Raw genomic sequence first — 22,656 nt, 5'->3', positions numbered from 1 at the left:
TCACATTAGTCTCTCAGGAAATTATTCTCCTCAGCATATGCACCATTATAAATTGTTGTAACAGTAGCCTATAGGCAGAATGGAGATTATTAAATTTTTCTAAAGCATAAAGAGGCTGTCAATGCCCAAATGAGCACTCTGTTGAGTTGTTTTGTTTGTTTGTTTGTTTGTTTTTTATCTAAGAGCTCACAGGAGAATTGGCAAATACTTCACAGTGAATCTTGTCGGTTGCAAGGTTTGTCCACTTGTAGTGCCTGTACAAAATGACGTCATGAAATGCTTTGGGTTTTTGAATGATAGGCGCGGTCTCCCTCCTCAACTAACTGAGCAGTCCAAGGTGAGGAAGGTAGGCTTTGTGAACATTTAAATGAGCAAATAGTCAAGTTTCTTTTACTTATATTTGAAAAGAGATAGTAGACGACCGAAGTTGATGGCAGAAGTAACGTAGGCTATCTAGTACTCATATCGTGCTGTTCTGATTGCTAACACATCCAAGGCTAGCAAACCTCCGCTGCAACGTTAGCCGCTTACGTCAATTCAACTGTTTCCCTTTTGTCCATTGACAGACAAATGGCAGACAACAGTCCAAATGCCTTCAAGACCCCCAAAAGGAGGAATGTGAAAAGCCCTCGTAAGTCTAATATTTGATATCAGTTTCGTCGCTGTTGAGGAACCATCAACATACATATAAAAGTAACACTTTATTTCGCTCTACTTGTCCAGCAACGGGAACCCCCGTCATGATTCCAGCGTCTCCCTTTATGAAGAAGTTGGGATGTGGAACAGGGGTTAATGTTTATCTGATGGAAAGGTACAGTTATGTCACGTACACATCCCTGAAACGTTTCTAAAGGATTGATTTTGTGAGTAAACCCTATGATTCCGTGATGCCATATTGTCAACTGTTCTTCAGAATGGGAAAGCAGACGCATTCTCCATGGGCCATTAAAAAGATCAACAGCAAATGCGCAAAGACCCAACAGAATGTGTACCAGAAACGTCTGAATGACGAGGCGAAGATTCTGAAAGACATACAGCATCCCAACATTGTTGGTAATTGTACCTGAAAATTGCATGTTTCCAAGCCTCCTTCTGTACAGAAGTAGCCTATGAATTTTGCTGCATAAGTGCTGTGGCTTCTCATAAAAATGTGGTAAGCTATGGACAACATTTCTGATTGAAGCCAGTGTTTAGTTAACACTATGGCATTGCTATTGTGCCCTGTTATATAGGTTTCCGTGCTTTCACAACATCTAAGGATGGCTCCAAATGTCTTGCCATGGAGTACGGGGGAGAGCAGTCTCTCAATGATCTCATTGAGAAGAGGAGGGAGGAAGGACTCAAGGCTTTCCCTGCTCCACTCATCGAGAAAGTGGCTCTGCATGTGGCTCGAGGCCTTCAGGTATTTCAGACATTTGAAAGTTCTCTCTGCCCTCTGATAGGTTTAAAGTTCTCAGGCAGTGTGCCAGAATTCAGATGTGAGCCAGGCTGTTTTAAGATTTGAAAATGGATGATAAATGGATGGATAACTTCAGGCACAGAAATTGTCTTTGCTTTAAGGCCTTTAATAGCCTATACTAGGGTAACCTTTACTGTTTTCTATCTTTTTTACCTTGTTTGATTCCAGTCTTCCTGCTGTGTTTCAGACATTTCCTTGTGTTTGTTTATGTTGTGTTTTGTGTGTATTCCTACAGTACCTTCACAATGAGAAGAAGCTACTACACGGTGACATGAAGTCCTGTAATGTGGTCATCAGGGGCGACTTTGATACGGTCAAGATCTGTGATGTAGGGGTGTCCCTCAGATTGGATGAGAACATGCAGGGTAAAGAGACATTTAAGAGTTTAATTTTTTGTTTTGTTTGAATATTTGCTTCGTTCCATTGTTTTACACACTCTGCTGAATTATATTTAAAAATTGCTCTTTAGAAAGCTGTCTGTACAGGTTTAAAAACTCTGTATTTGTATTGGTGGTGGTGGTGGTGTCCACATCTTAGTCATTGGAACTGATACCTTTGATGTGGCCCAAACTGCCAATGATAATCAGACAATAAAGGCCCATTCACACAAAGAACGATAACTATAAATAAATTCGTTCTCGTTAATATGAATGACGACGTTCACACATAAACTATAACGATAACAACATGAAGAACGATATCGTTGGGGATCACTTTCAGAGCAATTTTCGGAACGATAAAAAGCTAATAGCCAGTCAGAACCCATCAAATTTTAACTGTCACATTCATTAACACAAGGAGAGACTTTATTTATCGTTGTTCGTTCTGGTTATAGTTATCGTTATCATTTTTGGTGTGAATGGTCTGATACCTCTACTGCTCTCTCCCTCCTCCTTATCTGTGTGTGCCCCTATGTTTCTCTGATCAGTGAGTGACCCAAAAGCTCGCTACATTGGCACAGAGCCATGGAAGCCCAAGGAGGCGCTGGAAGGAGGGGTCATAACAGACAAGGCGGACATCTTTGCCTACGGCCTGACGCTGTGGGAGATGATGACGCTCTCCATGCCTCATCTGGAGATGCTGGATGATGAGGATGAAGAAGACGATGATGAGGAAGATGAAGGTACAGAGTCATCTATGATCCATTGACCTACATTCGGATCAGTGTATAGCGGGTGCATTTGATGTCTGTGACAGTGGGGCGGTGAGCTGTTGGTATTCTTATTCTTAAGACAGGAGTCTTTTAAGGACCTTTTAAAGGAACGTCTTGTCATTGTTGGTTTATGCACACAGCAAATACTGTATATTGTTCTTGTTATATGCACATGTTACTGCAATCAATATGTTTCATCATACATGGTAGAGGAGTCAGGGATTAAGCAAGATGTTCCCTCATCCTCAACATTTCATAATGTAAAGCACATTGAGCACATTCAATTGCCTTGGATAGTTACATTGCTGCCTTGCCTTTACATTGGCGCTGGATTTTGTGCATTGAATTGATTAATATGTGTAGCTTACCCTTGGACAAAATTATTCTCACACATTATATCCTCTTGGTGACTTTTTGCTCTTTCCACCCTCCCTGCCTAGACGAGTCTTTTGAGGAGGACTTTGACGAGGACGCCTACTACGAGCGCCTGGGCACCCGCCCGCCCCTGGACATGGAGACACTGGGCGGAGCCTACCAGCGCATGGCGGAGCTCTTCTGCCTTTGCACGGAGGAGGACCCTCGGAAGCGGCCATCCGCCGCACACATCGTCCAGGTCCTGGAGTCTAACAACGCACAGGTCAACGAAGCAGACAGCGAGGTCATAGTTATCGACTAGCAGAGAAGTAGTGGACGCTGTACATTTTTACCCAAGAGCATAAGGTGTAACACGGGTTCTTTAAACTGTTCTTAATCTAAACGCAATACTGTACAGTACTCTTAAAGGTTCTCCTTTGAGAAGAAACCAGAGGGTTCTAAACAGCATTTGTTATGATATACACTGCTGATATGGGCTAAACTGGAAATGTCTTTTTTTTTTTTTTTTTTTTGTTGAGATTTCTGATTTTGTCACTTTGTTTTACTGTTCTAAACTCTTGTCCATTGTCACTTCTGTATGTTTTATAAATGTCAAAATACTTCTTTTAAATAGTATATATATTCACAGACAGATCATGGAGAATAAAGTGACTGCTTGCACTAGTGGTTCATCTGAGTGCTTTTTGGTGCATATCAACTTGTTTGAATCCAAGTTTTTTCATAACAGGCTGTACTCAAGAATTATACTAAATATCAAAATATGTTTGTTAATGTTTGTTGGTTAATGACTGAAATAATTTCTCATTGTGGCACAATGCTTAACTTCTTTAATATGCTGCCAACTCGTATACTCACGAGATGGGATTATAACCAGTCCTTTTAGGCAAGTCCCTCCACTCAGTGGGCCATATGGCAACGCTTTTTGGGCACTCGTCGGGCATCCATTTCGGCAGAAATGCACGTGCGCAAGGCTTCACAACACCAATATTGCTCCAGCGGTGAGATCACAACACGATTGGCACGATGTCTTCACAACACACCATATGATTGGCTCGATGTATTCACATGTCGACGTTTTGCCGAGGAAGGGGTGTGATGTGTAGTAACGGCGTTACAAACTAGCCCCATGCATTTCTATGGAGGATTTGAGTGTTGCGTCTCCTCATTAGAAAGTCTCTGTTATAACAGAATATATATGGCAACTCACTTGAATGCCTTTAGATAAAAGTTATTTTATTTTTCATTAATATTTTACAATCTCAGATAGGAATCGTGTTTGAGCAATAGACATGTCAACCTACATTTCCTTTGGTCTTGTCTTGGAAATATTTAAGCATATGGAGATTACAGTGGCCATATGGAGATTTTCAGTGAAAAAGTAACTTTGTAATTGAACAATGATTGGAATGTTTAATTGATATGTTTTTATTTACATATAATGCAATATACATCAAGTACTAAATACAACTGTAGAGTATTTAAGGAGAAAAAAAAACAGCAACTGGACCTTCAAAATAATTATGTAACTGATACTAACCTCTAAAGCGTATCAGAATCACTTCAGAATTAATACTGATGTCAGCCTCTTTTCAGCTCCTCATACAGACTGTTTGTTTTAAAAAGGTATGACACTAACAGAAGAGCTCATGAGATAGCATTGTTACCATAGCTTGTGCTGTAGAATTGTGACTGACTGGTGAATAATAAGCCATTCTGATTAGCTCAGGATTGAGGTTGTGCTAAGCCATTCTGATCCCATATCATTTGTGCCTTTCACACATTATCACTTTTGGAACTATGAGTACATTTCATATTTTAATAAAAATGAACATCAAAGTTGCATTAACTAACAATATCTCCTTTTTACAAAAATGCAACGTCTGAAGGAAAAAGAAAACTTGAAATAAAAATCTTTACAAAAATCAAAACATCCAATGCTAACAAGTGTTATCAGCCAATGAAATTGTAGACCAGGAAAGTTGGAGTCCCGCAATACTTGGTGGCGAAGAGTTTGCCATCTGGCGTGGGGTCAGAGAAAGCAATCTCCTCTTTAGTTAGATGGCTTCCATACATGAAAGAATTTCTAAAAATGAGGAAAAAAAACCATGAAGAGCATAACTAACTTTAAAACACTTACTAAAAATCTTAATCTCAGTCATGGCCACCTGGTTGTTGTGATCCTCATTAAACATAACCATTAAGGCTCTTATCATTTCACATATTACCCCCCTCACCATTTCACTATGAGGGGGTTATATTGCATATAAGCCAATATTGAATACTTCAAATGCACATATAATATACACTGGTACTAGCACTTGCATACAACCATACTGCTATGCATATACATACATACATACATACATACATACATAAGTGTGTGTGTGTGTGTAAGGCATAAGTATGTATGTGGGTGTGCATAAGTATGTACAGTTATGTGCAGAATAATAGCAGTGTGTTTTAAAAGGTATAAACTAACAAGATTGACGTTATGGAGTGACCAGCCCGATTCCCAGTCCTCAATCCTATAGAAAACTTGTGGGGTGACATCAAAATGCTGTTTCTGAGACAAAACCCAGAAATGCAGAAGAATTGTGGAATGTAATTCAATCGTCCTGGGCTGGAATACCTGTTCACAGGTGCCAGTACTTGGTCGACTCCATGCAACACAGATGTGAAGCAATTCTCAGAAATAATGCTAATGCAACTAGATATTAGTGCAGTGATTCAAAGTATAGCAAAATCTTGAGACGTTTTTCAGTTTATACAGTAAATGTTTGAGTTTGTAAAGAAAAATGCAAACAGCCTAACATTCTTTTTTCTACACTTTCTGCAAAGGTATAACACAAACTTGATCAATTTTGATCATGTTTTGATTTGAAATTGAATGTGCAGTGTTCCCAATGCATTGATATTATGTAATTAACAGCTATTCTAAGGATTTTGAGCTTTACTCATTTTTTTTAAAACATACTGCTATTATTCTGCAAATAACTGTATGTATGTGCATCATGACCGTATCAGTGTGTGTGTGTGTGTGTGTGTGTGTGTGTGTGCGTGTGCGCGCACGCATGTTTGGGTACCTGACAGTGTCCAGCATGCGCGTGGCGATGCTCTTCCTCCTCATCAGGCTGAAGACCCAGACGCGACTGATCCCGCAGATGGCGCGCTCGGGCACCGTGGAGCAGCACCAAGCCCGGTGACGCTCCAAAATGTCCTCCTGATCCGCAGACACCTTCTTCTGTGGCTGCGGCTGCTGAGCCTGCTCAAGCACACGGAACGCCTGGCGGGAGAGGAGTAGGAATGTTACGATCACAGAGCACACTTGACATGAATACATACATGAACAGACAAGTACAAGAACAAACAAACAAACAATTTAAAATGTGAAATTGGCTTTTAATAAATAAAGTGGGGAGGAGAAAAAACTGAAGTTCAAGTTTAAATCATATAGCACAGTGTCATACATGTCATAGCGCGACGCGCGACTCACCTGTCGGATCTGTTCTGCCACCACGCAGCCCACTACCATCTTGTCGCTGTTGACGAACAGGTAGGTCTTGGCCGAGTTGGGACTGCTCAGGGTGATCTGCTGGAAGCCCAGCTCACTGTCCGCCACCTTGCGCACATCCTCTGCCTGTCATAGACACACACACACGCTCAGTTAAACACACTGACAAGGTCATTCAAGGGTTTACAAACAAATATTTTATCCACAACTGCATTTTTTTGCAATTTTCAAAATGCATTTTTATTAATTTGATTTGCGTTGTCTGCTTCGCCATTACATTATTAGCAACATTTAACAACCCAAAACAGGTCTGCGGGTTGCGGAAGTGTTAACTGTTCTACCTACAGATTTCACATACAGTGGGGAATGAAGTGAATGCTATTTCAGTACAAGTTAAGCCCTTGAATGAGTCAAGGTTCTTTTTGAGACGTAAAAAGCCATTTGAGGAGCATGACAGCATGAGTATGGAAGTATACAGTAGGTAGTGTAGCATAGGTTGATCGTTTTTTAAACTAATGTACCTTTCTTGTTGCATACTTTGGATCATCAGGGAGAACGAGAAGTATTTTACCGTCCCAGAACTCATTTACCACACGCTCTTTCTTCCAGCCCTGGAGATGAGAACAAATGTGAACATTTCACACTACTAAAAAATGTGATTAGTCTATATTACTTAATATTAGGAGCAATATTATGGGCTGTGCAGCCACTACTGATATGGACCAAAGCAAGTACATTCAAAACAAATCAGCTATAGACCCTTTCAAGAGAGTTCCATTATCAGCATCATAGTTGGCCCCAAAAGACTTCCTTTTTAACATTCCATATGTTATCTTAATGCAGAGGAAGTAGATTGGGGCCCAAATAGAACGTTCAAGCATTGTTTTTGTTTTTATTGTTGAAAGGGTCTATATAGCAGCATCAATTATGAGCGCCTTTCATGCAGTTTACCAAAAATGTTTGCCCGATGGAGGAAGGGGGACAAGTTACCCACCACAAACTTGATAGCGTCCAGGAAGCGCTGGTGGAACTGACTGTGCTGCAGCTTGTCCTCTGGGCTGTCCGCACTGTACAACATCCCGCAAGAGCCACAGGTGGTTGCTCCAAACTGTTTCTGACCCGCGTCCTAAACAAAAACACCACAGCCAACATCAGCCATTTGTCAAAGGTTGGACTTCTGAAGCATGCTATATATCTCAAATACACCTTCATACCTTTTCTTCTGGGTCATTTCATTGACAAGTCAAACATAACAAGGAGCTGATAAACTCTAAAGGTATGCTATGCAGGTTTAGGTATTTTTGGCGAGTTAAGAGCTCCCTCTAGAGTCACGATGTGTTTATATGTTACTCTGCTATTGTAAATAGCAAACTTCTCGTGACATATCCCCCCTGTACACAATGCAAATGCTTTTGTTGTGGAGGTGAAGGATAACCAACAGGCAAAAACTCCAAAGAACTATATCTACTGACAAGGTAATATTTCAGAATCTAATGAGTTTTGGCAGGGCGCCACTCTTGGAAGTTGCATGGCTGGTTTTCTCCGTAGGGACTCGCTACATCTATGCTATATAGCTATGCTAGGTGAACGATTCACCTATTACAAGTTCGTTTACCATCAAATTGGCTTCATAAAGGGGAAAATCTTGCATAGTGTGCCTTTAAGCTCAATCATAACATCAAGATGATTTATTTGCAGATGTCTTAAGGTGAAATCTGGCGATGTTTCACATAGATCTCCATTTCAAGGTTACTGAGTACTGTCGGTATGAAAAAAAAAAAAACCCAATCAAAACAATCGGTTTTATCTAGCTTGAGTTGCTAGGTTGTGGAATCAGAGCTTCCACACTTTGGGGGCATGTTCATGCACTGGCTTAGCTGTTGGCTGCAGCAACTCGACCTAGGTCAAACCGATTGTTTTAATTTCTTTTCGTACCAAAAGTACTCAGTAGCCTATGTGGAAAAAGAGTCTGTCTTTCTGTATAGACAGATTACATAGTAATGATAAGAGTGGTCAAAACCAATGGTTTGGTAATCAGCATGTGGACGAGGCACATTATGGGATGCAAGACAGACAGAGATCAACACAGAAACTGGGTGATTTAGATGTACTCACGATAATGAGCTGGTCGTCGTCACACCTCCTGCCTTCCCGCCTGGTGCGGGCGCTGCTCCGGTCCTTGAATGAGGGCGTGAGGCTGCTGGACAGACCTGAGGGGGTACTGCATGTCCTGGGGGAGGACAGGGCCTTCTTCCTCTGGGATCTGGAGCCACACAGCACAACAACAACAACAACAACAACAACAACAACATCAGCCTCACTGACAGTTACAGCAAACATACTTTGCATATTGAAATACACTTTGTACAATGTATTTTCAAATTGCATTATCATATTGCACAATGAATTGTCAATTGCACAATGCAATGTCTTATTGAATTGCAAATTGCATTGCCATTTCAATTATGCTTCCATAACTAACGAGTAGGCTGTTTAACAGTGTAAGAATTGTTTTTCAATAGTGACCCAGTTGGAAGGGTTAAACTTTTTTTTTCTTCTGCTTACCTCTTGGAGCCAAAGATGGGGTACACAGCAGATGAATCTAATTATAGAACAAAGAATATAAAAACAGCTTTTAGGACAAGTTTGCTAAACAACATATACAACATTTGACCTAAAAAAGAAAAGGATTTTCAGTAAAACAAGATTAGGCCAAGAACCCCAAATAAATATACTATTACCTTCATCAGAACTGCTGTCATCTGGTGAATGATTGATGTCACTAAGGTCAAACTCTGTACCAGAGCCCATTTCATTATCTGACTCCTGAAGTAAACAATGATTATACATCATCAGCATCGCTCAACAGAAATGATCACAAAGCAGAAGCATACTGCTATAATGGTCATAACTGTACCAACAGTACATTTCAACCACTCAACCTCACAAAATTGGCAAATTCACTCTGCATTAGCATACACTAAAGGAGGTGATGTACTCTTCCATGCACATTTGCACGCATCGAAGACGTGCCTCATTGACGCCTGGTCGCAATTGTTGGGATGGACACCCCCCCCCGCGCAAGCAATTCTCGACACGTGCCACGTGCGCAGGAAACAGACGCAGGAATACACCAGGTCTATAAAACTAGCATAAAGACCCTTACCTGTGTGCAGACATTGTCCAGAGAAGAAACGGTGTTACTGGGGGACACAGATCTCCTTAGCACGATTTTGAGGTCCTTCATGATGCCATGCTTCTCCAGGAAGGCACGGGGGGAGCCCACCTCAGGACTCAGGGGCACGTCCGTGGTCGTTTCCTTTGGTTTCTCCGTGTTTGTGAGCTCAGCTGGTAACCTGGGCATGTCCTTTTGCGGCGGCTTCCTGGCAAAGACGGAGTGTCGAATCGGGGAACGCCGCTGCTGGTCCTCTTCCTTCTCACTGCATTTCTCCTTCTCTGGAGGAGCCTCGGCTTTGCCCTTCTCCTGACCTACAGTCTGTTTGGGCTTCCATGGCACTGCCCGTTTGAACATAGCAGCAGGCTTTTTGCCAGAAGCAAAGAAAGCAGCACCTACAAGGATCTTAGGTTTGGCCTTGTTCTTCAGGCTACCAAAGGTAATCATGGGAGTTTTCTTAGAGGCTTCTGACCCAGAGCTCATTGTGTCAACCTTGGAGCTGGGAGTCACCTTATTCACACTGACCTTTGCTGAAAGGTAGCCCTTAATGCTGGGCTTCTGGACTTTCGATGATGTAATCTTCTTTGCCGGCCGGCCTCTCTTGCCTTTGGGTTTCCCCACAGAAGGTGGAGGGTTGGGCTTCTCCTCGACGGATTTGGACGGAGGAGATTTGGTTTCCTTCAGCAGCTTCCTATCCAGGGGTGTGAGATACAAAACCTTCTGTTTACTGTAGAAGGAACCTGCTACAATCACCTTCTGAGGAGACCTCTGCTTAGTCACCTTCTGAGGAGACCTCTGCTTAGTCACCTTCTGAGGAGACCTCTGCTTAGTCACCTTCTGAGGAGACCTCTGCTTTTTTGGGGGTTCTTCCAGCAGAGAGTTCCTGGAGCCTTTTTTAGGGGTAAGAGGCATTGGAGGCGAAGTGCGCGGTCTCCTTCCTGGTGATTTCATGGGTGAATGGTTCTCCTTCTCAAGATGACCAGCACACATCTTTTGGATGGAAGGTTGGGCGTTGCGAGGGGATGATCTCCTAGGAGGGCTATAGCCATTGATGATCTGCCTCTTTGCAGGGTTTCTTAAATAAAATAAAAAAATAAGATAAATAATTAAAAAAAAGGCATTCCAAATCAGGATACATTTGTACATTTCATTCCTTCCACAGATAATAATTTGCTTCACAACTCAAAATATTTATGGATGCTAATGCTTGCTCATTGAAATAAAATGCCAATTAAAGACTGATGAAAACATGATGAACCCTGGAGCTTTTAAAATATGTCAAGAAATTCTAACTCTGATTAATAGCATCATTAACATTTTCACGGCCTAGATGTGAGTCGAAAGGCCATCAACATTTACCCATCAAGGTCAGGAGAGCACTGCTTCCTCTTTCTTGAAGTAAGGTTGGGCAACATCTTCAGGACCACTGTAAAGTAACTCTAAGGATGAGGGAAACAACAAAGCATTAACATATGCGAGAAAAACATCTTAACTATCTAAAGATGGTGATGCTACAAGAAATGCAGTACATCGTGACACAGTCCCAGCTAAATTCAACACGACTTTGAGCATTCGAACGCGAATGAGTCTGTGTTAGCAATAAAACTACGAGGGGGCAAAATATTTCAGTTTAATGATAGCTGCCACGTAAACACCAGGGAAACAGCCAAACAAGTTAAACATGGCATGGCATTAGCTAACTTAGGCAAGTTACGAACTATTTTTCGCGCGAAGCAACCCCTGGCTAAGTTGGCTAATTTGCTTGTCAACCAGCGAACAAGAGAGAGTTCTGTTTTTCTGTGAGTTTTCTGTGCATCCTGTGATTGTTAACCTGTTCAGCTGGAATGCCATGCTAACTTCTATGGAACTAAAGTATGCACTGAGCATTTACCCAGCAGTTAAAGTTAAGTTATATAACTATATGAGCTACCGTCAGTAGCCAGGACAGCCCGCATGCTAAGTTAATGACTGAACACGGCTAAACAGCTTTAACACAAAACCCTCTTCTGTTAAAAACATAATTAATAGGATGTCAAACTTACATTCTCAGATAACTATTTAATATGAAAAAAATACTTACACGATAAACACAAAGGAAAAATCCAGACCGCTACATTCAGGAGATACTTAGTGAGTAACCCGCTCAAAACAACTGTGCTTGCTTTGACCGCGGTTCACGTCTTGTTTTGAATAGCGCGCTCTAGCGCGCGCGAAAGCAGGATTGTACAACCAAGTTATGTGAAGCAGAGCGTCAACAATGTACTGAAAGGAAGTTAGGAGCTTTACACATTTTAAAATGAAAGTGAAAAATACCACGTCCATAAATCACATTTTTGTTTTGGGCAATGTTTCAACTTTAGTGATTTAACTCTAGCCAAGATTGTGAAGACACGCTATTTAATATAATTTATTATTATTCAAATTAAATGTCAAGCTCAATTTAACTGTGATTTTGGTTGATATTAATGCCGCTCTGCATTGTCTCATAAGTCTCTACTATTCTACCAGAGCCCGTTTCCTATTCAAATTTCCAAAATGTCTCTGGTTCTACGTGCTTTATTTTAAGTTTCCGGACACATCAAACCTTGTTGTTCCTTGATGTCGACTACACCAGAGCACGATACTGAGCACGAAACTGTTGACTTCTTCCTATAACATCACTTCCTGTGTCACTTCATGAGATGCTAGCTACGCTAGATTGTTACCACCTTTGATTTTTATTCTGTGTGAAACATTGTTATCTGTCACTTTTTTTAGCTAAACCGACATCTTTACAGCTCCATACTGTGCGTTGTTACCTTGATTTATCAACTTTATTGTTTTATTCAAGATGGTGTTTTACTTCACAAGCGCTGGTGAGTTGCTTTCACAAGCTAACGTTAACCTTAACTAATGTTATGTTAACGTTGTTGTTTAACCAGGTGGCCTAGTAGACTAACATTTGCTAAAAGAGAGCTAGTCGTGAACAATTAAATGTATTCTCGGAATCAGAATAGTGTTTGTCCTTACAAATCAGTCGCTCCTTTTAGATAAATCGTACTGCACTAAAGAAAAGAGTCGTATTTTGGAAACAGTCCCAATGGACTCAGTTAGCTGAACTGCAACTATCTGTTGGCCCAGCTCGTTTGATATTTCTGACGTGATCTCCTGTTCGTAACTTACTTTGTGACTTGTCAACAACAACCGCTTTGCTGATGTCTTGTCTTGGCTTCTGACTTGAATGTAACTTTTCTTGAAACAGCGCCGAGCAATCGCAACAAATTATTCATCTCGCGTTTGATAGTAAACAATACGTGGTCGCAGTTAATTGACAGTGCCAGAGAAATTGCATTTCACTGACTGGTACTATCTGTTTGTGACAGTTGTGACTCCACCCTACACGATCTACATGGGAAAAGATAAATACGAAAGTAAGTAGCACTGGTCCTGAATATATCATCATCACTGTGAGTAATTCAATATAACAAAGCTGAACAAGTACATTTTATTTTGCCATGTGTTCAGATGAAGACCTTATAAAATATGGATGGCCTGAAGATATTTGGTGAGCAAAGAAATCCGTATGATTTTCAATATTTATATTGTATTACCCAATTGCACATTGGCCTGCTTTTACTTGAAAGTCCACAAGGTGGCTTGTGAGGTGATGTAGCCTGATGTTTTGAACCTAACAGAGAGGTATTTTACAGGTTTCACGTGGACAAGCTATCCTCTGCCCATGTGTATCTCAGAATGCCTAAGGTAGATGTAATTCCATATAATAACAAGTTATTCCATTAAAGTAGTAGAAAGCGAAACTTTCCTAGTTGCAAATGGTGGTGCTATATTCTAGCTCAACAACTTGTTAACATAAAGAAACAAGCATATTAACTTGTAATATACTTTCATTCCAAGGGTAAAACAATTGATGACATACCCAAAGAAGTCTTGGTGGATTGTGCACAGCTGGTGAAAAATAACAGCATTCAAGGTAAATACTGATGGCCTCAAGCTAAGGAGGATCAGCCATAACAGTTTACAGTAATGATGGACAGGATGATGGGTTTTGTTTTTATTCTACAGGCTGCAAGATGAATAACATCAATGTTGTCTACACTCCTTGGAGCAACCTGAAGAAAACGGGAGACATGGATGTTGGTCAGATAGGCTTCTTCCGGCAAAAAGAGGCAAATCATTTCTCAGTTGCAGTTCTCATTAAGTACACTAAGACTGTATCTAGTATAATATTTACCCTGAATTCTTGCACTAATCAATGAATATTGTATTGTGTTAGTGTCTGTGCTTTTCTTTTGGATTTATTGCTGTTTTGTCGTGTTGCCATTTTAATTCTTGGATTATAGACAAACCTCAAGTTCATGTGCCATTAGTATACAGTATCCTTACCAATGGAATGCTGTTTGTGTGTGTCAAACAGGTTAAAATTGTAGCAGTTGAGAAGAAGATCAATGAGATCGTCAACCGGCTGGAGAAGACAAAAGACGAGCGACATCCAGACCTGGCGGCCGAGAAAGAGTCCAGAGACCGCGAGGAGCGCAACGAGAAGAAGGTCCAGATTCAGGATCTGAAGAAGAAGGAGAAAGAGGAGATGAGGAAAAAGAAGGAGGCTGAGGAGCTGAGGTAAATGCAAACAAACTAATCCAAACAGCAAGGGAGAAACAAAACAAAACAAATCCAACAGCAAGGAAAGCCAGACAGGAAGCTTTCAAATGTCAAGTTACAGCAGAATTTTTTTTTACCAGAACAAATTGTTCCAGTCTAACCCCCTCCTTTAGTGTCCTTGAGTGAAGTTGATGTGTGTAATTTAATTAGAGCTGTACTTGTTTCCTACTTGTCATTGTACACAAAAAAAGGTTTAAAATGTCATGTCATTTCTCTAGGAATTACACGTCGCTCATGAGGAGTGAAAACATGACCACAAATGAGGTAACTTCTCCGTTCCCGGCTCGACCTCTTGGTTTGGAAGACGATGTGGGAATATGTTGATCTCATCCATCTGCTCTAGTCGTGACTTGGCTCTCTGGTGTGTTCTTTTCTCTCCCGACAGGACGGAAATGACTCGGACGAGTTCATGTAGACACAGGGACGGTCCGGGGGCGTTCGGCCAGCAAGGGAGCAGGGTGCGCCGTTCCATACCATTACTCTGACCTCTGCTGCCGTGCGTCCATGTCAAAGGGTGTCGCGAGCGGGCTTTCGGATGCGTGCGCTGAATGAACAGATGAACTTGGTCACTGTGTGATTATATATATTATAAAAAATACAGTCGTGCCAATTAAGCACAATACCAAGACTATGTCAGTGCTCAAGCAGCTACACTTTGTATGGAGCTATGAAATATAAAGGAAAAAACAAACAAACTAAGATCACTACCGTTCTCCCTTAACCAGGCTCTGCTGAAATGCCAGAAAATACCTGTGATGGTTTCAGGTTTTTGACAATAATGAACACGTCCTTTGTCCTGGAACCTTTTTGTTCTTAACCCTGAAGATGTCTGATATTTGGTAATGTTAATGCTGCATGTAGACCTAAACTCATAGCCAACAGTCTTGCTCTGGCTCCGTTGCCCTGACAATGGGTTTTAACAAGTAAACAGGAACATGTGTATCATATACATCACCCTGAATGCTGCTCCACAGAGCCAAGACCCAGAGAGTAACCTCATGTTGTGACAGTCTATCCAGGAATTGCTCTTTGTCAGTGTGATGGAGGATGGTGACTGGTCCTAATAAAGCTTTACCACCTTTTTTTGCCTCTTAATGTTTTCTGTCAGTGAGTTCATCGTGTGTATGTGGGGTCGAATAATACATTTGTTGTCACTGCCAATCACAGAATGCAAAATCATTGCTCAAAAAGGACATTGCATTGAGGACATTGTGTGCAAATAGATAATATCAGAATGTCACAATGTGTTAACTAGGTGTGAGAAATGAGGTGCATTTATTTTGACTTGCCTTTTTTTGTTGGGTGAAATGGCAGTTCAAGTTCGGCTTCCAAGTAAACAACTGAATGGCACACAGAGGGAGCTGTGCTTACAGTCCCAGGCACGGGGCCAGATGGGATGAACTGCCATTTCCAATCTGTTTCCAGCAACTCATCATCTCCCCTGACAGCCGTGTAAGCGGTCTTCATTCAAGGAGTGCTGAAGAAAAGCCTGTTGTGTTGTTTTTTTTTATCGGCATGTGATTCTGCTTTTCGGTGCCTGAATCAATCATTGTCACTGCCCGACTGTAGAGGCGGTCTACTCTGTACCCTCTTGGTGCTCCCAGACTCTTTCTAGTTGTGAAAACACTGTCAAGACTGTTTTTTTTGTGGACATGAGGGAGTGCCATGTGGGCCACAGGGACTTGTCTGGACAGGCACATTTCATGCTTCCTCTCAACTCACGACTGAGCCCATTAGTGCGTGCCATTTCTCTTAATTGCAGGGCCCCGTTATGATGACTGTATGAGTTTACTGCCCCTACTTGAAGGAACCAACCAAATGTGCCTCAACACAGTGCTCTAAGTAAGGTGTCAGCAACACATTGTGTATGATGTTATGAGGTGAGGGACTATGCTTGTGTTTTTTTAGCTGCCTTTTATTTGGTGGCTTTAATCAATTTCTTTCTTACCTCAGTCTTTCTGTCAGTTTATGCCAGAGCTTTATGTAATAACATCTCACATTGCATAAATGGAATCAGGGTGTTAAGGTTAAATAATTTAATAGGCTTAGAAAAGCTCAGAAGGGATAATTAGCCAACAAAGCGGTTCACAGAAATGTCAGGTTTTACTTAACTGCTTTCTACAAAAGGAATATTTCGGTGTGCATGCTTGTCAGCCACTTAATGTGAGCATATGCAAAAGGATCTTATTGATTTCTTCATCATATCTTTGTCTCATAATCTACCTGTGTCATAATAACCTATTCCATACTTTATTTTGACAATTATGCATTTGTAGGAGATATATATTTTGTTTGCAGTTGTTGAGTAAAGGGAAAACTTCAAAGATTTTGTTTGTGGAAAGAAAAGGCTGTTTGCTGAAAGGTATTGGAGTTCAGGAAATACCTGTGCCATTGAAAGCTCTGTTATTTTCTATGTGTAAACAGGATTTTCCCACTCTGGTCCATAATAAAACTGAACTGTGTATGTCAAGTATATGTCTATATTATGTTTCCTTGTGTCTGTCAATGTTTCAGTTCAGAGAGTTGTTTTTTTTTTTTAGAATGTACTATTCCAGAGAAAGTATGAACCAAAAACGCTTTGTCGTTCCTATTTGTCATAATGACCTACCACCACTAGATGGCAGCTTTGAACTATAGCCAAAGTTTACCTCATTGATGTAGTGGGTACACTGAACTGCACAATCCAAAAACCTCAGGTTTCTATGGTAAATATAATTTCACAGCAGCAGTAAGACATGTAGGCCCACTGTATATTGCATAGTATAGGCCTACAATGGTTTTGTAGAATTCGGAACTAACTGATACTGGATGCCATCTAATTTCAGAATATAGGCTAACTACTCTTAGACATATGAAGAGACCTGAAGTCAATTTAAGCCCTCATAAAATAAAACCTCTGAATGAGAAGGTTATTTTCTCTTTTGATGGAAGGCAATGGCTTAACATTCAAAGTACTAATAACTTAAGTGCTATCTATTTAAATAAACAACATATTAAAAGCCCACACATAACCTTTTAAATTGCCTTTAGAACAAATATAGAAACTTGCAGCCATTGAAGAAGTGTATTAAAACACCAATGAACTTCACATTTTTTCCCCCCTTACACTGTTTTTGTTGTCTTTGGGGTGTGTGGGTTTGCACACAGAATTCTTCGGCTAACGGCTAACGAGCTGCTGTCTGTATGGAGTCTCGAGTGGAAAAATAAATGTGTCTCTGCCAGGGCGCGTCTAATTTAAGCTGAGCAGGGGAAGACAAAAGGCCTCTCCCAGCAACGCACATGAGACAATAACTTGGCCTCACTGTACCGAAGCCATGGATGGACGGCACGCTCTCTCTCTCTCCCTCTCGGAGGAGAAGGAGGACAAATGAGGACAGGGGGCCTCACCGGGGTCAGCATCCAGCGCTGTCAGAACAGATCTATTCTGGATCCATGATGAAATGGATGCCCAGGTTTGCAGGGCAGTCAGCTTTCAATGCAGCTTTTGCCAGCTTTTGATTAACACTTGACAAATGTACCTACTGACTGGGGAAGATCTTTTGGGATAGTGGCACGCCAACAGGTGTGTGGAGGAGGGGGGGGGGATCCCATAATTAACATTTTGAAATGTCAACACGTCTACAGGTATAGAGAGAAAAGTTCTCCTCAGATACAGTAAGTGTCAACAACTTGAATAAAGGACTGGGATGAAAGCACTTTGAATAATAATTGTTAAACTGTGAATGTTAGCCATATGACACTTCTTCTGTCTAAACACATCATCTATTTCCCATAATCCTTTCTTGTGCACTGCTCCATGCAGTGGTGCGTCTCGGTGAAGACACTGAAGAATGGCTCCAGTGTACAGGAGAGGCGTCTCCGTCCTGGCAGTCAGAGAGACCAGAGCTCGGCTCGGAAACTCTGACCCCCTCGGCCCAGCCGCCTCTCCTGGTGTCCCTTGCCGACGTCCAGGTTGTGTTTATAGGAAACTTTCAGTCATCCCCTCACTAGGCCACATGGCGTGACCCAGACGGAACAGGCGCGAGCCCCCTCTGTTCTGCGCTCTGCCCCGCCGAAGACCAGACCAGACCAGACCAGACCAGACTAGCTGGTCCCTGGTCCAGGTGGAGCCAGGGGAGAGACCAACCTTGACTTGGTGGACCAGCCAGCGGGGCTGTTTTTAGTGCGGAAGCGAAATTGTTCCTAATTCATTTCATCTCAAGAAAGTCCACACGGCACAGTGTGTTTGATGTTGTGCAGGGCTGCTTGGTAGTAACGACCAGGCTCTTTTTTTTACTGTAACTGTGTTCTTGGTCAGCCCTTTTGGGTTTCCTTCCTGTTTCAGTTATGTGTTTTGGAAATTGTTCAAAACTCTGTCGACTTCGGCGACTCGTTAGCTTCCTGGGTGTTATGGGAAACAAATGGGTAGATGTGCGAAGGACAACTTGATGGCAGGGTCGTGCTTTCATTTGCATTCCACTCACACATTTGCGAGCTGTTGGGTCCCCTTCCAGGGCCCCAAAACACTCCATGATCATTTCAACGACATACGGCTGAACAATGGCCAGAGAGGGACTGTGTGTGGCTCGATCCTGCCGAACCGCAAGTTTCTCCACGCCACCATGGAAAACAAGTGCACAAAAAAACTTCCTCTACCGGGACAGGCGCGCCTGTGTGCTGCCAATAGCAAGTGTGTGAGCTTTTCTCCACCGGGGAAAAAACCAAAAACGTACTGCACAATACCTTATCGGGGGGCCTGTAATTTCCTGTTGAGAGAGAGAGACAGAGTTGAGGGAAGTGGGAGTGTCCTGGTAGATGTGGCCTGGGAGCAGACCCAAGGATCTGTGTGGCTGCTACGCTCAGGTCCAGCACTGGCCATAACAGACGCTTGTCCCTCTCTCGGGCCAGAGGAAGACCACACACCAACACGAACGCAGGAGACCTCCGAGACATGGACACAGAGGGAGGAAGGCCAGGGATACACAGAGGGAGAGAGAGAGAGAGAGAGAGAGAGAGAGAGAGAGAGAGAGAGAGAGAGAGACAGCGTGGGTGGACTTCAGGCAACACAGGGGTGCGGACTGCCACAGAAAGCAGGATGCTCAGCTTCACTGTGGTCCCCCCATGTTCTCTCTTTCTCTCTCTCTCTCTCTTTGCAGCGTGGCCAGAGCAGATGGAGCTTCCAACAAAAGCAAACAAAGCCGTAAAACACCAAGGCCAGGGAGTCTGCCCACTGGGGACAGCCAGCCAGCCCTGATGTAAAGGAATATGGCGCACACCTGGGGGTGATAGAACACTTCCTGTGCTTGTGGGAGGGGATCGGCATCGGTACAGCCCTGGACAGCTAGATTAATGATAGTCTCCCTGGGCGACTTTGTGAAGGTATCTGCGAAGAGAGAACAAGTCATGATGGCAAAAATAAAGAAAAATAAAGCCAAGGACTCACATCACATTCAAGAGTTCTAGTTAGTTGTCATTTCGCTGGCACTAAATGGTCCTGTGTGCATCTTATAAAAGTTAATAAAACCCATTTGTGTAGACTTTTGACGTGAAAATAACACGCGATGATGGCCTAGTTATCCTCACGACCCAAACCTGCCAAGTCTTTTGTTACCATCAAAGACATGAGGCACCACTCAAGGCTGTGCTGAAAATTCATTTTGCGGCAGGGGTGTGTGCAGTACATGCCCCGCAGAAACAATCCCTGAAACTAGGCCTACAGGAGGCTTTATGAAGGCCTTTGTAATATTTTGCATAGCCTAGGTTTTCATAGTTTACAGCTGAACACCTGGTGGTGGATCCATCTGACTGGAAGGGATTGCTTTTGCAAGTTACAAGAATTATGCCACAGACGGGAGCGTACCTATCATTTCCCAGGTCCTATGTTCCCTGCTTTGTATGGGACTGGGGAACATAGGACCCTAACCCTAAGCGGGGATTGGAACATAGGAACATAGGACCCGGGGAACATAGGACCTACTACTGAAATTGTGAAAAGAAGCGCCTGAGCACCAGGATCTAGAATAGGGTTTCTCAACAGGGCCGTTCGTACAACCTAGGGGGGCGCTGGGAACGTGAGAGGGTTTTTTTTTACATTTCATGGTTTTCACATATTTTTGGTGCAAAAAAGGCTACCTGAAATAAATAGGCTATTTTCATTCATGGGTGTCTAACCCCTCTACCGTCCCAGCTACATTTTACTGTTTATCTCTGCTCAGTGGTCATACAGTGCAGTTCGGGCCTGCACACGCCCGGACTCACGTCCCCCAGCCCCAGCTATCGTCATCTCTATAGTAACGCCGATAAACATAACCCAAGTTCGCGGCTTAACAGTTCAATAACCAATAAAAATGTACACAGCACTGCACATGCAGTCAAAATATCGCAACCGCCTAAACTTGATCAGCTCTGGTGCTCTCAGATTGAAATTGACCTCTCAATGTCCAGACGTCAAGACGCTGGCAGCGAGCCATCAACCACAGGGCTCTCATTAATTTTGTTTCATAGCCCATTTTCTGCTCGCTGTTGTCCTGCAGCTGCTCTGAGCGTAGTCTCCACGAAAAGACCATTGCTAATCAAATACGAAATATATATAGGCCTAAACAGGCCTCATGCGCGGAATCTGTTTTGTGATTGGTTGGATTGTTGCGATGTGCATATGTTGTTCACGTGATGTGCACTTGATTTTTGTCCATGATAAAATGACACGTCTTGTTGCCTACATTTAATGTTCCTATTGATTTAAAAAAAAAAATCATTACAACCAATGCTAATGTGGTAGTGTTTTTTTTTACCCAACCAGTTTCCTATTGCTTCTAACAGAGGGCTATATCTGCTTAATAATAAAATAGGGACATTTTCTTATAATTCCAGAAGAAACCAAAACAGCACAGAAATGGGCTCGTTTTTTTTTTTATTTAAGCAATGTAGCATGAGTGTGAGTGGCCTATAGCCTACCCAGGGATATATATTTTTTTTATTGTGTGTGTCGGGGGGGGGGGCTCAGGGGGGCATTTGCTCAAAAAAGGTGGACAACCACTGATCTAGAATGTGTGGCTTTTTTTGAGAGAGAGAGAGAGAGCACCTCATAAAAATCTTTCATCTTTTTACAGTTGCTTTTTGGAAGGTGTTCCCAGTCTTCCATGACTCAAGCACACAAAAATGTGCAGGAATTGCTCCTCAGAGCACCTCAATCATGGTCACCATGTGTGAGGCTTCCCTGCACTGCTCTCCAGGATCACCTGGCTTTATTGGTTCGCTCATCGGATGCCATTCTTCACCAAAACGGTTCCAGAGGTATCGACACACAGCACACAGCTTAAGCCACTCACTTGTCACATGGGGTCTGTTAAAGAGTCTCCAAAGAGAACATAAAAATGACATGAGATAGTGTGTGTGAATAGTCTCGGGCCCCCAAACAAAGTGGCATTCTGAGATGCCCACCAAAAGTACGCAAAAAATTGCTTGAGTTGTGCTCTTTAACCCAATGACACTGGAAGTCAACCACAGTTAAAGTTTCCCAAGAGCTAAGACAGGGACGTGAGGAAACTGTGGGGTTGAAGGCTTGTGGTTGCAGCTGCTGCCACATTTAGGGAGGCGTCATTGCAGTCTTTTTGTCTGGAAGTGCTTCTTAACATGTCGAAATCGCGGATTGTTTATTTATATCAACTGAGGAAAATGGGGGGATTGTGGGTTGACGTTCAGGCTGTGCTTCGGAGTTTGACTTTTTGGTGTATGACTGTATGTGATGACTGGACATTTTATGAGAGTTATGACAATAGTTAATGGGGAGAAGATGTGGCAGTCTTTCTAGCAAAAGCCAATCATATATCGTGAATTACCTCATGCTGGAGACATGGCCTAAAATATCTGAGTTTGTAACAGTTGACATGGCTCTCTGACTTCTTGTTCCCTGGGTACAGAAATGGGTTCTTACCAGATCATTGACACTCAAAGGCTTGGCTCTGGGGCTAACGCTGTCAGAAGTGAACGGCTAATTTGCTAACATCCACATCCATCAGATGGCTATAGCTTTTTTCCCTACTGGTCCTTGGGCCAGTCACTGCTTCTTGTATTCCTGCAGAGTCATGGACACAGCAGTGAACTGTGAGAAGACTGTAAAGGGCCACTCAAAAATGTAAGAAAAGCTAGATCCTGCCAAACATGAGGATGCACTCAATAAATGGTTTAATCTTGCATGCTCAAGTTTTCTTGCTAACTGCTATGCTAATTTAAAGGGGCGCTATTATGCTTTTTCTTTTTTCCCTTGTCCTATTGTGGATTACATACATTACATACATACATTACATTTTGTGTATGAAAATGGTCGGGTCAAACTGGTAAGGCAG

The 22,656-nt window shown here is 42.3% G+C and overlaps 3 protein-coding genes across 6 annotated transcripts; 2 read left to right on the top strand and 1 right to left on the bottom strand.

Annotated features, from left to right (window-relative positions):
- Nucleotides 1–250: 250 nt before the first annotated feature.
- pbk (PDZ binding kinase) lies at nucleotides 251–3,653 on the top strand. Of its 2 annotated transcripts, none has more exons than XM_048250698.1 (8): nucleotides 251–337; nucleotides 567–631; nucleotides 724–811; nucleotides 914–1,053; nucleotides 1,233–1,402; nucleotides 1,695–1,824; nucleotides 2,388–2,582; nucleotides 3,053–3,653. In XM_048250698.1, exons 2-8 carry the CDS (start codon nucleotides 571–573, stop codon nucleotides 3,286–3,288), a joined length of 1,020 nt encoding a protein of 339 aa, XP_048106655.1. In that variant the 5' UTR covers nucleotides 251–337; nucleotides 567–570; the 3' UTR covers nucleotides 3,289–3,653. The 2 variants fall into 2 exon arrangements, with proteins under 2 accessions (XP_048106655.1, XP_048106656.1); XM_048250699.1 differs by having other exon boundaries at nucleotides 274–346.
- A 748-nt stretch (nucleotides 3,654–4,401) lies between these two features.
- Nucleotides 4,402–12,928, bottom strand: esco2 (establishment of sister chromatid cohesion N-acetyltransferase 2). Of its 3 annotated transcripts, XM_048251156.1 has the most exons (12): nucleotides 11,754–11,893; nucleotides 11,033–11,112; nucleotides 10,521–10,748; nucleotides 9,665–10,466; nucleotides 9,240–9,324; nucleotides 9,064–9,100; nucleotides 8,614–8,761; nucleotides 7,493–7,624; nucleotides 7,020–7,109; nucleotides 6,481–6,624; nucleotides 6,071–6,270; nucleotides 4,404–5,070 (listed from the first exon to the last, which is right to left on the bottom strand). In XM_048251156.1, exons 2-12 carry the CDS (start codon nucleotides 11,086–11,088, stop codon nucleotides 4,938–4,940), a joined length of 2,055 nt encoding a protein of 684 aa, XP_048107113.1. In that variant the 5' UTR covers nucleotides 11,089–11,112; nucleotides 11,754–11,893; the 3' UTR covers nucleotides 4,404–4,937. The 3 variants fall into 3 exon arrangements, with proteins under 3 accessions (XP_048107114.1, XP_048107113.1, XP_048107112.1); XM_048251157.1 differs by lacking the exon at nucleotides 11,754–11,893 and adding an exon at nucleotides 12,836–12,928 and having other exon boundaries at nucleotides 4,402–5,070; nucleotides 9,665–10,748; XM_048251155.1 differs by having other exon boundaries at nucleotides 9,665–10,748.
- ccdc25 (coiled-coil domain containing 25) lies at nucleotides 12,327–15,414 on the top strand. Its single transcript, XM_048251158.1, has 9 exons — nucleotides 12,327–12,528; nucleotides 13,036–13,083; nucleotides 13,178–13,217; nucleotides 13,363–13,414; nucleotides 13,568–13,643; nucleotides 13,736–13,839; nucleotides 14,088–14,290; nucleotides 14,551–14,596; nucleotides 14,718–15,414. Exons 1-9 carry the CDS (start codon nucleotides 12,504–12,506, stop codon nucleotides 14,745–14,747), a joined length of 624 nt encoding a protein of 207 aa, XP_048107115.1. The 5' UTR covers nucleotides 12,327–12,503; the 3' UTR covers nucleotides 14,748–15,414.
- Nucleotides 15,415–22,656: the final 7,242 nt, after the last annotated feature.

The sequence above is a fragment of the Alosa alosa genome, chromosome 8 (assembly GCF_017589495.1).
Source record: "Alosa alosa isolate M-15738 ecotype Scorff River chromosome 8, AALO_Geno_1.1, whole genome shotgun sequence".
In the NCBI taxonomy this organism is placed as follows: Eukaryota; Metazoa; Chordata; class Actinopteri; order Clupeiformes; family Clupeidae; genus Alosa; species Alosa alosa.
This window is presented reverse-complemented; position numbering and strand designations above follow the sequence as displayed.